This window comes from Salvelinus namaycush, chromosome 1 (genome assembly GCF_016432855.1).
Source record: "Salvelinus namaycush isolate Seneca chromosome 1, SaNama_1.0, whole genome shotgun sequence".
NCBI classification, from domain to species: Eukaryota; Metazoa; Chordata; class Actinopteri; order Salmoniformes; family Salmonidae; genus Salvelinus; species Salvelinus namaycush.
The window spans coordinates 32,115,472-32,133,396 of record NC_052307.1 but is presented as its reverse complement, the minus strand read 5'-3'; the positions used below and the strand labels follow the sequence as shown (position 1 = coordinate 32,133,396).

The window sequence follows — 17,925 nt, the reverse complement described above, 5'->3', positions numbered from 1 at the left end:
AATAAAAGTGTGGTTAAATATCTTGTTCAAGAGTATTGAATGCCATCATTTGTAATGAATAGGGCCTAGAGTTTCCCTGGACCAGGAAAATCTAGGGCCTGGAGTAAGGTCACAAGTGAGGTCACATGGTCATAAAAACTCCTTGTCCCCTCCTCCCTAGTTATGAGTAAACGACTATGTGATTCCTACACACATTTGACTATAATAAATCAACATACAGCATTAAAGGTAAAAAGGCTCAAGGCCCTCTGAGTTTAGTCTAGTCCTCCGGAGGAGGATCTCATGTACCTTGATCCTGGACCAGGAGGGCTTTTAGTTTACTGTGATCTGATCCGCTATACATTCATCACCGCCGACCTTTCAACTTCTGGGCGGAGGAGAATTTCATGTACCTTTATCCTGGACCAGGAGGGCTTTTAGTGGGAACTTAATGGCCACTCCAAACCCAGCTGTCTCTGCCAGCCAGCCAGCTACATGGGGGAGTCGGTTGGTTGGTTTCATCAGGAGTTGGAGTGAGTGATGATAATTGATTCCCTGGTGGTTCCCTCATCTGTTTCCCCATCTGCTCCTGAAAAAAATGGATGTGCTTTTCCGTCCCCTCACCACCCTTTCACCTCCACAGGAACCACCCTCATTGTTTCTGATGTTCGCTCTCTTGTTGTACATGCAGGGATCAGTCTGAATTTCTTTTGACTTAGTTCACCTGCTGCCTTCGTGACTCACACACACACTTCACGTTTCACTTTTTTTAATAGTGTGGCTCCTTTGTTTGGTACAGCAGCCGTTCATTTGTTTTACATGAGTCTACATTATATTTGTACATCAGCTTATGAAATGGACAACTGTGCCCTTGGATTCGACATATTCTCTCAAAGAAGCCATAGAATGTAGACAAAAATAATGATATAGATGAGATGAAAAACATCAGGCACTACATCACTCTAGGAAACATGTTTTGGTTAATCCTTGGCATCCGACCGCAAGGCGCTAAAGAGGGTACGGCGTACGGGCCAGTACATCACTGGGGCCGAGCTCCTTGCCATCCAGGAACCCTATACCAGACGGTGTCAGAGGAAGGCCCTAAACATTGTCAAAGACTCCAGGCATAAACTGTTCTCTCTGCTACCGCAATGCAAGCCGTACCGATGCACCAAGTCTGGAACCAACAGGACCCTGAACAGCTTCTACCCCAAAGCCATAACACTGCTAAATAGTTAGTTAAATAGTTAACCAAATAGCTACCCGGACTATCTGCATTGAACTTTTGCACTAACTACTGTTTATTATCTTTCCTGTTGCCTGTTGTAGTCACTTTATTCCTACCTATATGTACATATCTACTTCAATTACCTCATACCCCTGCACATCGACTCGGTATTGGTACCCCGTGTATATAGCCAAGTTATCGTTACTCATTGTGTATTCATTATCACTTTTATTATTACATGTCAATACTTTTCTATTATTTCTCTATTTTCTTTCTCTCTACATTGTTGGGAAAGGCCCGTAAGTAAGCATATCACTTTTAGTCTATACCTGTTGTTTACGAAGCATGTGACAAATACAATTTGATTGAAATTGATTTGTGTTGCACACAGCACATTTTTGGCCCTTCAACTGTGAGTGTTCTTCTGTGTTTGCACAGAGCTGAGTATATAGATTTCAGTGTGAATAGCAAAAAATATGACACGTGTTGAATGTTCAGTATGTGGTGTATTGTGCTGCTGGCCCTTATTCAAATACTAGAAGAAACCTTAGATGTGTCCATTCGTTGCAATCACAAGCCCCTCTATTCATCATCATATGAATATGCATTATGGCAGATACATAAGTGATAGGTGAGATGGATTGTTCCCCTGCTTTTTGTCATGAGGCATAGTGAATTACCCTGTTAGAGCTAGTAATGTATGCAGGCATCCAGTTTTCTGAGCCAAGTGAATGTGCTGGCATTCTGAAGCCAAGAAACTGTTCAGTTGATATTGTTTACCCTTAGTATAGAATTGATTATACACATACGGAATTCTAGGATAGTTTGATATAATTGCATCATAAATGTACTTTGACACTCAATTTCCTTGAACCCATGTTGGTTTATTAAGTATGAATAGTTCACGTTTGAATAGTTTTCACTGTTGGAATGGATGGAACATATTTACATTCAGTATGACATTTTCTCGATGGGTAGATGTTATATCATTGCATTGCGTTATTGCTGTATCATCTAAGCTTACACAGTGCTTTCCTTCCCTCAAAAGCCATAGCAGTACAACTATACATCCAATGCTGAGAAACCGGGTCATCCATTCCGAGGCGAACGTTCTAATTCCGCTAACCTCCATTTTTCTGTAAATACAATTAATGTGGTGGAAACACGACAGGGTTGTAAAGGGCATCCGTGCCTCTTGAACTCTGAGCTCACAGGGGGAGCAGCCTCAGATAAATGTATATTTATTTGGTTTTTGAATTCTGCACTGTTGCAATCAGGTTATTAATGATTCATTATTAGTCCATGCGAGCGGTTTACGTGTGTGGGGAAAGATTAAAGGCTGTGGGTGTTGGATGTAGGCTGCATGGCTGTAATGAAATGCACAGGTCACAACCCCACGCTTTGATGGTGCTGTGATGCTGCTACGCCTTGTGATCCCACCGTTTCCCAGGATTCAGATTGAGGTCAGAGAATGGAAAGTAGGAAAAATAAGAGACTGTTCCAACCTCTTCCAAGGACCTCTCAAATGGTTTGGATTGTGTGCTTTGCATTCGTTGTTCAGAAAATTGAAATATATTTGAATAGGATTCAATGAGGTGCTTTTCTTGGATACATTTGTGAACTAAACACTTGATTTCCAAAAAATGTAAAAAAGGGTAGATAAGATCTCATAGACCTTATACTGAGTAGTTCATTTTTTCATTGTGCAAAACAGTTTAAAAATCAGACATATTTTGACACTTGTGGTCTCTTCTCAAAGCTTGTATCTCTTTTAGTGGATATAATGAGCTCAGTCTGCTTGCTGTGAAAGTGTGCTAAAAGTATTATTTTTCATTTAACAACAGTACTGAGCTTTGGAAACCCTGTGGCCTTTTTTTTCACAGCTAAATTGAAACATGCCTTACCTTTCTTCTTGCTCTGACTGACTGGTCTTGGTTCAGTGTTTATCCGTCTTGAAACATGCCTTACCTTTCTTCTTGCTCTGACTGACTGGTCTTGGTTCAGTGTTTATCCGTCTTGAAAGGAGGAAGATGGCGTAACGCTTACACAGTGAGTGCTTCACAAACCACACACTAGGCGGGCATCCAAAAATACAGAATAGACAGAGATTTATGCTGCTAATACTACAGTATTATCAGCTTTTATCCCCAAGCATATATACCTACCAGGTCAACTGAAAATGATCAAAGTAATATCAAGACATAAAAGCTAAAGGTAGATAGTATTGCAAGCTCCTAACCTCTATAACGATATTGCCAAAACCTTATTCAGTGGACCTGACACTGTAACTTTAAATTCAGTGTGAATAATGATCCCTACAGATGTAGAATCTTAATTTGAGACAGTTTGCTACAGCAGGAAAATACTGTAGTGCTGCAGCAACAGGAAATGTGAATTATTATGTGTATTATATGCATATGCACATTTTTATAGGGGTTGATAAATTTTTCGTAACGGAAAATCAAGTCTGAAATTTCAAAGTGGAAATTACAAACTTCAAAAGCATTTTTAAACCTCAAATACATGAAAGGTTTTTAATTTCCTGTTCTCCTGCAACAGGGTGATCAATTTAAGATCCTACATCTGTACATTTCATTCAGAACAGTCATTTTTACAGGAGTAGTATTGACTAATATGAATATTTTTGCTACAGATTCATGCATTATCTATCCAAAACAGCCCTGAAGACAACTGTGTGACTGGGTAGTCCAAGATCTGTGCACAGTGTGCAGTCTTAATGTGCTAGAACATGGCTGGAGGCGATGAAAGGCTTCTCACATGCAGACACACACACACACACTCTTTCTCTCACACACACACACACACACACACACACACACTCTCGCGCACACACACAAACAAATGTGCATGCACACACACGCTCACACACATTCTCTCTCTCTCTCTCTCTCTCTCTCTCTCTCTCTCTCTCTCTCTCTCTCTCTCTCTCTCTCTCTCTCGCTCTCTCTCTCTCTCTCTCTCTCTCTCTCTCTCTCTCTCTCTCTCTCTCTCTCTCTCTCTCTCACACACACACGAAAACAAATGTGCATGCACACACATACTCACATCTACTGCGCTCATAAAAACTACAGTAGGTCACAATGAAACCCCCTCGACTTTCTACATGGGCAACTCACGTGTTCTGGTGCATTAACCTGTAAACGAATGAAACAGATCCTGTTTTAGGTACTCAGCGCCTGCAGTTCTGTGGCTGCATGGTTGTGAATGAAGCTAGATTCCATTATCTGATAAATCTGTGTTTGAGAAACTTTCCCAATTCAAGATGTGTCACACAGGAATTCCATTAATCTGTAAGAATGGAGTCGTAATCTCAGCGGCCTGCGTTCTGGGCTCTGTGCAGAGGACAAAGGTAGGACAGATAAGGAGAGGAGCCATCCTCAGAAGATGGCATGTAGACTTAAGTACGCACAGATTGAAATCAGGGCATTTTTATCCTGCCATATGATGCTGCTCAACCCCAGGCAGGTGTGTTTCCTTAGGTCAGGAAAATAAGTGTTGATCACAATATTAGACATCTTCCATTGGTTTTGAGTGGGTTAAAAACACACAGGGCTGTTTATTTTTTTTGCATGTAGACATCAAGTAAACAACTCACAAAATGTTCCATTTGTCCAAAACGTCTGTACATGTATATGTTGAAAAAGGCTTGAGACCAGACCAGGTAGTAATAAAATGAGAGAAGCTCCAGAAAAACAATGAGACCTATTGCGACAATGTATTTGAACAAGATTACATGAGTCATCACTGAGGGAAAAAAACACTACTTGAATATGAAACCAAATTGAATCTGGACCGATGTGGGTGAATAACCGTCACGGAGATGGTGCATATGAAATGAAAGGAGAAGAAGTGGGGGGGGGGGGGGGTGAAAAACCTCATCAGTCAAACCTGATCCCTCATTGTTTCTGAGATACCCGGTGAGGTAGCTAGTGTTGAGCACGCTGCTAGCTAGCGCTGGGCTGCTACAGTACTGTCGAGGGACAGGTGAAGATGAATGACTGATGGAGTGTACTGGAGAAGATGGGGCTTCTGAGTTCTCAAGGTTAGAGAATGCATACAGGATCCACCAAAAGCAAGATCTCAACATGTGGTAGATATAATCTATTCATCCTTGCCTATCCATGTTAGGCACTTGGCAATATGACGCTTACAGAAGGTTGTTGAGGGAAGTAAAACTTGGCCTACTCATTCTAAGTAGAATTAACTCCATATAATATTTATTTGCTGGCTGAGAAATAACATATTGGCAATAGATATCTCAAAAATAACCTGGGGATTAGGGCTACACAAACATCCTAGCGTTTAATGACTCTAAATGCAGACGTTTTCAATTCAAGTGTTCAGTGACAATAAGTTAGCGGTGCAATGTTTTTTAGCACCTTTCAATTATCACGTTTTATTACTTCATCGTTCAAGTTTGACTGTTCAAAGCACATACGGTAAATTATGTTTGTCCGAAAATGTAGCTCATCAACACATTTCTTTACCTGGACACTGGCCAACTTTCCAACAGCAGATGGGGAAGTCAACCCCTCTCCCACACATACTTTTATCCTTTCCATTACACCTTAAAGTAAGTAGAGGCCCAGGTCTCTCATATGCCAATCTTCCCGAATGAGATGGGAAGGTTTTTACAATCACGCCGCTCTTATTAAATGATTGCTTTTACTTAGTAGTGCATCTGTCAGTCATTTTTTACCGGAAACCCACTTATAGCTCCATTTGGATCCATTCCCTGCACTCTTTCCACTACCCGGATGTGATAAAGAATACTTCTGCTTCTGGAAGATAAATGGGTTTGGTTTTTAAAGAAATAGAGAGAAAGGGGAGGAAGAGAGAGAGAGAGAAGGGGATAGAGAGAGAGCTGAAGAAAATATGGTGAGAGCGATAGAGGATGAGAATGGAGGGAGATGAGGGAGAGGGTATTCTAAAGAGTTACGCTAATTATGGATCATAATTGCAGCCTGTCAGATTGAAAATTGTACGAAATGCAGCTTCTAGGTATGAGTAGTTGCTCTAAAGCTGTACTGAAGCAGACCTGACATTAGACAGATGATCAAAGTACATGTATAGCCAGGGCTAACACTATGGCAAATGAATTGACAGAGACCCTTATTCCCCTTCCATCTACCCAAAGGTATCAGCATGCATGCCATAGGCCAAGGGAGTAGGAAATGAATGGAACAAACACATACACTCTGTAGCCAGCCACTTCAATGACTAGGGGACAACAACACCAAGGGTGCTGCACACAGTTTGATGTACTCTGACACCGAACGTGCCAAGCAAAACACCCTAGAGTAAGCCACTGTTGAAGACTTTGGCAGGCTTTTGGAAAAAGGCTTTTATTGAGAATGTCTGGCAACCCTGTAGATGAGAAATAAAGATCTCGAGGGAGCCAACACTGCTTTTTTTTTTTATTGCTGGCCATATGTATTTCATTTATTTCTCTGCAGTGTTTTAAAGCGATGTTGATGGATGATTGCTTGATGGTTGTGACAGTGTCACAGTACAATAGCTCAACCCTGATGTCTCTCTTCTCTTATCAAAGGGCGGAGCCTATCCTGACCAGAGTGAAGGAGGACCACACCCGGATCATCCTCCCGGCCATCGACAACATCAAGTTCAACACGTTCGAGGTGCAGCAGTACGCCAACGCGGCCCACGGCTACAACTGGGGCCTGTGGTGCATGTACATCATCCCCCCTCAGGAGTGGCTGGACAAGGGCGACGAGACAGCCCCCATCAGGTAACACACCTCACCATAGTTGAGCACCCCTTCCATTTTGACGAGGAAACCTTGATATTGGGTCATTAGTGTAATTTCATACAGTGAGCACTGTACATGACTTTGGTCTACAGTACAGTTCATTGGTGCTGTATTGTATGGAATAAATGTTATCACTGTAATCATAGAGTTGATTATTACAGTAAATATTCACCTAGGAGCCTCAGGTAAATCATGTTTTATGTATTTTTTATATGTTCAGCATTATTATTATGTCATATTTCCTAAATTACACAGAAATAGTCATATATTTCTCCGGACATGTGTTTGGCTGGGGCAAGGTCATGGCAACACACACAAATCAGGTCATAAAATAGTTGTAATTAATTATTCATACAGCCCCTAATGCTGTGTCTGAAGACTGGAGGTGACTGCTGAGCCATGTGCTATGGGCCATTTGTCTTCTGGTGGAGACATTAAAGCCTGATTTAGCTTATGATTATAATTTAACACAATGTCAGAAGCCAACCAACAGAGACAGAAGAGACAATATGAGACTTCTCCTCTGAGGAAAATGTCAATCAGACTGTTCTGACATCATGGCCATGCTACTTTGCTGATCACTATTTGGATCACAACCGAACCATGCTTTGCCAGTTAGAGACAGAAATGTTAAGCACTGGAAATAATGTTAAGCAGAGCTCTGTTAAGTGGTGTTACTGTTGCCCCCCTGAGACAGATTAAACGGACATACAGAACAAGCATGAAAAACTCAACTTTTCTTATTAAATATTGTAAGAGGATTCCTTTTCATATGGACTACAGTAACCCAATTGTTTCTGTTGTAAGATATTTTATCAAGTTCATGAGATGTAGAAATGTTTTGTCAAAAACAGCAGTGGGATGGCTGCAAACATTGCAGGTGCTATTTGCAGTCCTGTTATTGACACTCCGCGCCTCAAGGGGCAGGTGGAGTGTGTTGGCTGTGCTGATCTCTATTGGAGATCATTCCTGTACTTGTTTCCTAAATCTCTTTGCCCATCAACAATAATGTAGTGTAGGCCTATGGCTATTCAGAGCTCAGGTGTTTGGGCATCCAAAAATAGATCCACAACAGTGCCTTCAGAAAGTATTCATACCCATTGACTTATTCCACATGTTGTTGTGTTACAGCCTGAATTCAAAATGAATTAAATTGTTTTTTCTTCTCACCCATTTACTCATAATACTCCATAATGACAAATTGAAAACATGTTTTTATAAATGTTTGCAAATGTATCAAATGAAATACAGAAATATAATTTACATGCAGTAAGTATTCACACCCCTGAGTCATTACATGTTATAATCACCTCTGGCAGCGATTACAGCTGTGAGTTTTTCTGGGTACGTCTCTAAGAGCTTTGTACAGCTGGATTGTGCAATATTTGCACATTATTCTTTTTTAAGCTCTGTCAAGTTGGTTTTGATCATTGCTAGACAGCCCATTTTAAGTGTTGCCATAGATTTTCAATCCAATTTAGGTCAAAACTGTAACAAGGCCAATCAAAATATTTAATGTCACCTTGGAAAGCAACTCCAGTGTATATTTGGCCTTGTGTTTTAAGGTGAAAGGTGAATTTGTCTCCCAGTGTCTGTTGGAAAGCAGACTGAACCAGTTTATCCTCTAGGATTTTGCCTGTGCTCAACTCTATTCCACATATTTTTATCCTAAAAAAAAATCCTTAGTCCTTGCCGATGACAAGCATACCCATAACATGATGCTGCCACCACCCATGCTTGAAAATATGAAGATTGGTACTCAATGATGTGTTGTTTAGGATTTGACCCAAACATAATGCTTTGTATTCAGGACATAAAGTTAATTTCTTTGCCACATTCTTTGCAGTTTTACTTTAGTGCCTTATTGCAAACAGGATACATGTTTTGGAATATTTGTATTCTGTACTGGCATTTCACTCTGTAATTTAGGTTCAGTTTTCTCCTATCAAGGTCAACTTCTTCAGGATCGGTGTCCCGTCCACAAAATGGTTGAGCTAACGAGGTTGTATGTAACAAGAACATTTCCCAAGTCTGTAACCGTTTTAAAGTCACCATTGGTGAAATTCCTGAGCGCATTCCTTCCTCTCCGTCAACTGAGTTAGGAAGGACGCCTGTATCTTTGTAGTGCCTGGGTGTATTGATACACCATCCAAAGTGTAATGAATAACTTTATCATGCTCAAAGGGATATTAAATGTCTGCTTTTTTTTTTTTTTACCCATGTACCAATAGGTGCCCTTATTTGTGAGGCATTGGAAAACCTCCCTGGTACTTTGTGGTTGAATCTGTGTTTGACATTCACTGCTTGACTGAGGGACCTTACAGATAATTGTATGTGTGGGGTACAGAGATGAGGTAGTCATTCAAAAATTATGATAAACACTATTATTGGACACAGAGTGAGTCCGTGCAACTTATTATGTGACTATGGACATTTTTACTCCAGAAATGATTTATGCTTGCCATAATGAAGGGGTTGAACACTTATTAACTCAAGACATTTCAGTTTTTCATGTTATATTAATTAGTTACACGTTCTTAAAACATAATCCCTCTTTGACATTATGTGGTATCGTGTGTAGGCCAGTAACAATACATCTCAATTTATCCATTTTAAATTCAGGCTGTAACATAACAAAATGTGGAAAAAGTAAAGGGGTGTGAATACTTTCTGAAGGCACTGTAATAGCAAAAACGTCGCTTTTATAAACTTTGACTGACTGAAAAACATCATAAAATAAGAAAAGGAGGTGAAAAACCAGACCGAGGATGAGTGTGTAAGCAGTTTGCCCAATGGAAAAGGGAGATTTCTGCAAGATATCTATAGAGCAGTGATTGCGCAGATGTTGGTTTGTGTGTGTGTGTGTGTGTACGTGTGTGTGTTTGTGTCTTTCTTCCTTACCCCACATAATAATTTCATAAAGCACACTCCATGCAGATTATTTTGGGAAGACAAAACTACTGCAATTATCGTCTAAACACGACTATATGCAAACAAATATAAATGCGCACAGCATCCTTGAAATCCTTAAACAACCTCCTTTTGAATAATAACACAGTGTCAATTAATCATTATAGAGTTCCCTCTTCATCCTTCCTCTCTAATAACCTCCTCCCGATAACATACAGTAGGGCCAGCCGTACAGAACTGCACTCTCCGCTGTGCATGTTAATGTATGGCGTACTAGGCTCCATGCTGCAGTAGACTACAGCTACCCACTGATCAGATTGAAAATAAGCTTTTTGACTCTGTTTGTCATCACACATCATGGACTGCTATATTTTTATATGACATTTTTATGAAGTCTGTCATAGAGCACTAAATGCAATGGCTAAAGCCAGTAAAAGCAAGCCTAGGGTGACAGTGGCCCGGAAATAAAAACACCTTTAGAGACCTAGAGAGAGCAGGCTGGAGTGGAAAGGAGAGTGGCCCATCCATCAGGCCAGCACAGGTGGCTCTTACATGGAGGTTTGTGTGTGTGTGTGTCTGACAGTCTATATTTACTAGAGGACCTTGTCCCCATCATAGCTTCCCTCTCATACATCCATAAAGCAATTATTAACATTATTATGAATCCTGTTTTTTTTAGTAAAGGGTCTACTCAACAGAGTGCACTGGTTAGTCACTGAGGCTGATCAAGACAGTGACAGGGGAATGAACACTGTTTTTAAAAGCCTCTCTCCATCTCTGTCTTTTCATCTAGGACACCAGCTATGATCGGCTGCTCCTTTGTGGTGGACAGAGAATACTTTGGCCAGATCGGCCTCCTCGATCCTGGCATGGAAGTCTATGGAGGCGAGAACATTGAGCTTGGCATGCGCGTGAGTACAACACTGGCTCATTCTGCTTATTGAATACGTCCACATTCTTTTGATAGAATCAAATGGACACATTTATTTTTGAGAAGTTACAACATGAAGGTACAAAATCATAATCACACCAAAAAGTAGTTAGAAGTGCCATTGGAAGTTGAGGTTGTTAACAAGCCTATTCAGCTAAAGAAAGTGGGATTGGAAAGGAAAGACTAGTGTGCTGGAACATAATACCAGTAATTACAAATCCAATATTAGGTACAGCGCCGGCTCACTTGGAAAGTCCTATTGAAATTACTTATTGTGTTTATATTCCCTTCTTTGGAATGGCTCACGATTAAGTTTCCTTGTGTTTTGTAGAATACGGGTAGTAGCTTAAGATACAATACCCAAATGCGTCAACTGAGAGATGTTAGAAATATGTTTCTCAGACGGGAGGGAAAATCCTTAATGCAAATATTTCAGTCAACCCTATGGCTTTAAAGCCCTATACTGAAAATGATCATCTCTTTGCAGCTGCTTTGAGTTGAATTTAACGCTTCATGTGAGCAGAGGCTTGGTTGAAGAATTGGTCGCGTTTTTAAATTCAGAAAATGTTTCTCCTCAGCCAAGTGGAACCACTCTGAATCTAAACTCACTCTGGGCTTATTGGAATGAGACGTGCTTGAAAAAGTATCCTTCATTAATGTCATCACATCCAGTTTAAAATCTTCAGATTGCTTGAACGGTGCTTCAGAAGGGTTTCTGCAGCCTTTGGAAATGCACTTCAGAGGCGAGATAGATCTTGGTTGTTTTATTGATAACTCAACCCCTCTGAGGAACCTGGACAGAATATTATAGTAGCTGATGACCGTCTCAAAGTCCTCATCATTCTAAATGGACTAGCGTGACCTCATCAATAGAAAGGATTTCCCGCTGAATAGTAAGAGACATTCAGGCAACAAGTAAATGGTTGTTTCAGGTTTGTTACCAGTGAACAGTCACATTCTTCATTGAGCCTAATAGTAATTCCAATGTTCAGTACGCCACCCCCGAATTTCAGTCTTCAAGGTTAAACTCTGTTTTGTTATTCACCGGACCTGCCTTTATGCAGCAAACCATGCCACTGAGTGGTCGGTTCATAAGGTAGGAGATTGATTCAGATACGGCCACTAAATAGAGTGTTATATGAAACCCACTGGAGTGTGTGTTTTATACTGATGTACTCCACTTTGTCATTCTGCTCCATTGAATGACTTGCGTCAGGTCTGACATTTGCACAATGCTTACATAAAGTAATTGCACTCTCCTTGATTCATGCAATAATAACACCAATGTCACAAATGTCGTAACATAACAGTCTCTCTTTGTCTTTCACCATAATGCCTATGCAAATACTTGTACCTTTTCTTCTCTAGTTCTGTCATTGTGAGGAAAATGAAACAGATATACCTGTATAAGAATGGCTGAATAACAAACCAACTGTGATTCACCACCATAAATACTGTATTGTACAGCCTCTAATGGAATGGAGATGGGCTTCTCTGTTGCATGGGGCAATTATGTCTCTGAGGCCATCTCATCGATTGATAGAGAGAAGATGCTGGGTTCACAGGCCACAGTGGTCTTCTGTGTGGTAGAGGAGATCTTGGGGTAAGCAGTAGCTGAATAAAACAAAGTCATCGGAGGGAATCAAGATCAGAAGTGTATGATCTTATTGAATTCTTTCAATGTACGGTATCAGTGGCGGTCAGTGATGTTTAAGATGAGGGAGGACAATTTTGTTTTTGATGAGCCTGGCCTTATTTCTATTACAGCATATTGGATGACTGTCATTCATATTCCATTCACCCAGTTCAATGTAACATCAATAGGTTTAGGCTACTACATGACACTATACTTTTCCATATACCCATCATGAGGTTGCTCCAACCTAGCCTATGAATGAAAGTTTACAATGTATACAGAACAAAAATATATACAGTACCAGTCAAAAGTTTGGACACACCAGTGAAGAGTGGGACAACATTCCACAATCAACAGCCTGATCAACTCAATGCGAAGGAGATGTGTCATGCTGCATGAGGTCCAAAGGGTGGTCCACACCAGATACTGACTGTTTTTTTATCCACACCCCTATCTTTTTTTTTAGGTATCTGTTACCAACAGAGGCATATCTGTATTCTCAGTCATGTGAAATCCATAGATTATTGACTGAGTTCCTTATATGAACTGTAACTCAGTAAAATCTTTGAAATTATTGCATGTTGCGTTTATATTTTTGTTCAGTACAGATGCACAGGCCAAGTGAAAAATGTGAGTAATCAAAGGGGTAACATTCATTTAATAACACGCAACACCTGTTGAATATGACGGGTGTCAGTAAATTGTTGCCAGCCGCACAGTTACAGTCAACGCACTAGATAACATGAAAGCAGCCTAACCAGCTCTGCTAGGGCGAATAAAATGGTCAGAGTGAGGTGTTCTCTCATTTGTGTTCTCTCATTAGCAAGCGGATAATCTGACAACGCTCTGAATTTACGAACGCCCAAGAGCGCACTGAGCAGACTCTGGCATTCCAGAGTGAATTTACAAACACAGCCAAGGCGACAGACAGTGACACATTCAATACCGCCTTGCACACTCTTGCCTGCCTGTGGGGGGGAGTAGCCCATACAGGAGTGGAGGATGGGACTGACTGATGGACTGGCGAGCACAGGTGTGGAGGACAGAGGCTCAGGTGGTGGAGTAGCACGTACAGGAGTGGAAGACAGGGGACTGACTGATGCAGATGTGGACTGGATGCTGGTAGAGGGGGTGGGAATAGAACGAAAGGTGCCAAGAGGCAGGGCTGTCTCCAGCACTGGAACTGTCAGGTCCTGAAATTCCACAAGCTCCACAAAGCTCTCATCCTCCCCTTGGACATCAGGATCACCTGTCTCTAGTTCCTCAATGGCAGCCTCGTAATCCTGCAGCACCAAACCAGTCTGATTGAAGAGGTACCCCAAACCTATTACCTCCCCTAAAGAAAAAAATATATGAGAATACACCAGACTGAGTATGGAATAATTCTATAATAACATTTCACAAAGAGAAATGTGTTGCTGTTTATATTAAATATAAAAGCGGCATTATTACATATTACATAAAAATCATATTGCCATTACCAGTGTATTTACGTGGAACAGTGTAAGGAACCATAATCTTTCCAAGCATATCCTGCCCGAGGGTGTTGGCAATGTGACGAAGGATGACACTGTAGGAGTGTGGCTCCTTCCTGTCACTTGTAGCTGCAACAGCATGGTCCTGATTCCACCGTGCCAATCCATCAACCAGGTACGTCTGACAGAAGGTATCACTGGCTAGTGTACCTGAAATATAAATTCACAAGGTTGGTACATTCGAATACAACCACCAGTTCAAACAGAGACAACAGTAATTGTACATTTAAAAGTGAATTGTTTTGATTGTGTTTTTACCTGGGAGGAATCAGTTCAGGTGAAGATGGAAGCATTCTAGTGATGTGGAACTTCTGGCACATCTGTATGTGGGCAGGGGAAGTCCTCCCTTGATGCTGATGCCAGTCTGGATATATAACTGGACACCCGCTGGGTCTTGCAGGCAGGCCACATGCTTGATCTGTGTCCTCCAGATGTCCTCCATCCTGCAGGAGTTGATCAGAGGCACACCCAAGGAGTCACGCCCCTTCTCACCATCAAAGCCATTGATGAGCTCAGTGATCAGAGCCTGGGTCTCCTCTGTGCCACGTGTGGTTCTTCGGCAGTGCAGGGCCAGCTCACTCCGAGTGATGTTACGCATGACATCAACGTCTAATGGACCCATGAGCTTTGCCTCCAGCTCTTTTCGTTTTGCATCCTTCAGTGCTTTTAGGTCATCCTGGTCGTACTGGAAAATGCACTGGCTGAGATGATTCATGAACGTTGCATACAGCTGGTGGGAGTCGGTGTTGCAACCAACTACAATGCGCCTCATGAAGTGCCACATGTCCAGCTTTATCTTCAGCTGTGGCCAGGCAGCGAACATCTTCTGAATGTGGCTTGCTCCGCAACAGTCCCTGTTCACATACAGGATGGAAGGTGTTGTGACTCCAGCATCCGCATACCTTTTGATGAGGCCAACGACCATAGGGCCCAGTCCTTTTGCCCTCACTGGCTGTGAGCACAGACATGAGGACTTGTCCATGCTCATTTCCCCCATTAGTGGCCCACACAGCAGTTTTGGCACTGTGGCTTGCCAGCTTCTTTACTAACTTCTTGGTTGAGTCGATCTTGAGGACCGTGCCAAACTGGGAGGTAATGCCGGCCTTGACCTCAACCAGTCGGTGCAGGACATCCTGGGCGTATACCTGCATACTGCCAGCAGTACTTGGGCACAGATGTCATGTTGGGGGGGGGGGGGGGGGGGGGCTCTTGAATGCCACTGGTGTCACCAGTCCAACACTGACTGCACTGGAGTAGAGCTTGCAGTCAGTCAGGTAAGGTCTAGTCCTCTGCAGCCAGGACTGCATTGTTCCTCCACCTTCTTTTGTATATGGCTGCTGCTGTTCCCCAGACCTCGCTGTCTCATCAGACGAACTACCTTGATGTCACAGACGAGTTTAGCTGTCAAAATGCAGGGAAACTGGATGCTGTGGCCTATATCCAGCTGGGAAAGGATGTTGTGGTTCCAACTGATGACCTTCCTACTGCACTTGGGACATTGAAGGTATTCGGCTGCCAGATAGTAAGATCCGTCCACATCCACAACCTGCCTGATCTTCTGGTGGAGTCCTGATGAGGTCAACTCCCCCCTCTCACAGTCAGAATGTGGGCAATACAGCTTCACCTGCCAGAGCTTCCTGGGCATCCAGAGCAGCAGAGGATGGGCAAAGTACCTCTCCATCACCGGTGCTGAGCTGCAGATGAGGGGTGGTGGAGGGGGGTACCACCACATTTTGTCAACCCTGGCAAAGTCCATCTCTGGAATCCCATTCCCCGACCACCTGAACAATGCCTTGGACACCCACTTAATTACATTTAGAAAGTAACCTACCCAACCCTGATAGCCAGCTGGTGCAACCCTACAGACTGCTGTTGAGGCTACTGTAGACCTTTATTCCAAAGTGTGTGTTTAATCAATTATTTGTTGACGTGAATATATTCATTATAGTTTTATCTAAAAAGGAAAACTTTTTTTATGTTTCACTATTTTTATTTTTATGAAATTCACTGAGGAGGATGGTTCTCCCCTTCCTCCCCTGAAGAGCCTCCACTGTACAGTTTAGAGATGTATTTACACTACAGGGAATAGGAGGGGCTTTCATGGAAATGTGGGAGAAATCATAAAGAGAGGAAGATATATAGACTATAGATGTTAAAGTAAATGTTTCTGCTGTTTCTTGATATCACAGTTTTACCATTTATCCCAGTACTGTATGTGTACAAAATAGTTAATTTTTGTAATGATATTTAATGATGTTGATTATCGATGCCATTGCAGCTCTTCCAAAATATTAGTATTCAGGTAGTTTATTTATGCTGCAGTTCACTGTGACTTATAAATAAGTCTAATTTGAAACCCATACCCTGGTATCAGAGATGAAAACATTGCTTACCATGAGGCTGAGTTTGCAAAAATAAAAAAATATCAAGAAGGAATAGAAATGATGAATTCTGCCAGAGGTGTCAATACACATTTATTGCGTCATGCATTTTCCATCTCTCACTTATGGTTGCTGATACAGCATCTCATGAGACCAAAATACTGCCCTTCATTTTCAAGTCCCCTCAGGAATATGTAGCTACAGTATTAATTACTTAAAAATCATACAATGTGATTTTATGGATTTTTGTTTTAGATTCCGTCTCTCACAGTTGACGTGTACCTATGATAAAAATTACAGACCTCTACATGCTTTGTAAGTAGGAAAACCTGCAGAATCGGCAGTGTCTCAAATACTTGTTCTCCCCACTGTGTATACAGTTGAATTTGGAAGTTTACATATACTTAGGTTGGTGTCATCAAAACTCGTTTTTCAACCACTTCACACATTTCTTGTTAACAATCTATAGTTTTGGCAAGTCGGTTAGGACATCTAATTTGTGCATGACACAAGTAATTTTTCCAACAATTGTTTACAGACAGATTATTTCACTTATAATTCAGTGTATCACAATTCCAGTGGGTCAGAAGTTTACATACACTAAGTCGACTGTGCCTTTAAACAGCTTGGAATATTCCAGAAAATGATGTCATGGCTTTAGAATCTTCTGAGAGGCGAATTGACATCATTTGAGTCAATTGGAGTTGTACCTGTGGATGTATTTCAAGGCCTACCTTCAAACTCAGTGCCTCTTTGCTTGACATCATGGGAAAATCAAAAGAAATCAGCCAAAAATATAGACCTCCACAAGTCTGTTTCATCCTTGGGAGCAATTTCCAAACGCCTGAAGGTACCACGTTCATCTGTACAAACAATAGTATGTAGGTATAAACTCCATGGGACCACACGCAGCTTTCATACCGCTCAGGAAGGAGACGCGTTCTGTCTCCTAGAGATGAACGTACTTTGGTGCGAAAAGTGAAAATCAATCCCAGAACAACAGCAAAGGACCTTGTGAAGATGCTGGAGGAAACAGGTACAAAAGTATCTATATCCACAGTAAAACGAGTCCTATATCGACATAACCTGAAAGGCCACTCAGAAAGGAAGAAGCCACTGCTCCAAAACCACCATAAAAAAGCCAGACTACGCTTTGCAACTGCATATGGGGACAAAGATTGTACTTTTTGGAGAAATGTCCTCTGGTCTGATGAAACAAAAATATAACTGTTTGGCCATAATGACCATCGTTATGTTTGGAGGAAAAAGGGTGAGGCTTGCAAGCAGAAGAACACCATCCCAACTGTGAAGCACGGGGGTGGCAGCATCATGTTGTGGGGGTGCTTTGCTGCAGGAGGGACTGGTGCAATTCACAAAATAGATGGCATCATGAGAAAGAAAAATTATGTGGATATATTGAAGCAACATCTCAAGATGAAGCATGTACAAAATCATTATATCCGAAGAGGAGAGGGGATTTGAGCCACTACATGAGGGAATTTGCCCATTAGGCTACTGCGTCACAGTCTGAAGG

At 41.6% G+C, this 17,925-nt stretch overlaps 1 protein-coding gene across 1 annotated transcript in view; it reads left to right on the top strand.

The window, feature by feature from the left end:
• LOC120054984 (polypeptide N-acetylgalactosaminyltransferase 9) overlaps window positions 1-17,925 on the top strand; it is an 83,635-nt gene that overhangs the window by 23,138 nt on the left and 42,572 nt on the right. The window contains exons 5-6 of the mRNA XM_039002793.1: window positions 6,780-6,977; window positions 10,702-10,819. Of these exons, the coding sequence (XP_038858721.1) occupies window positions 6,780-6,977; window positions 10,702-10,819 (316 nt within the window). The remainder of the gene's footprint in view (window positions 1-6,779; window positions 6,978-10,701; window positions 10,820-17,925) is intronic.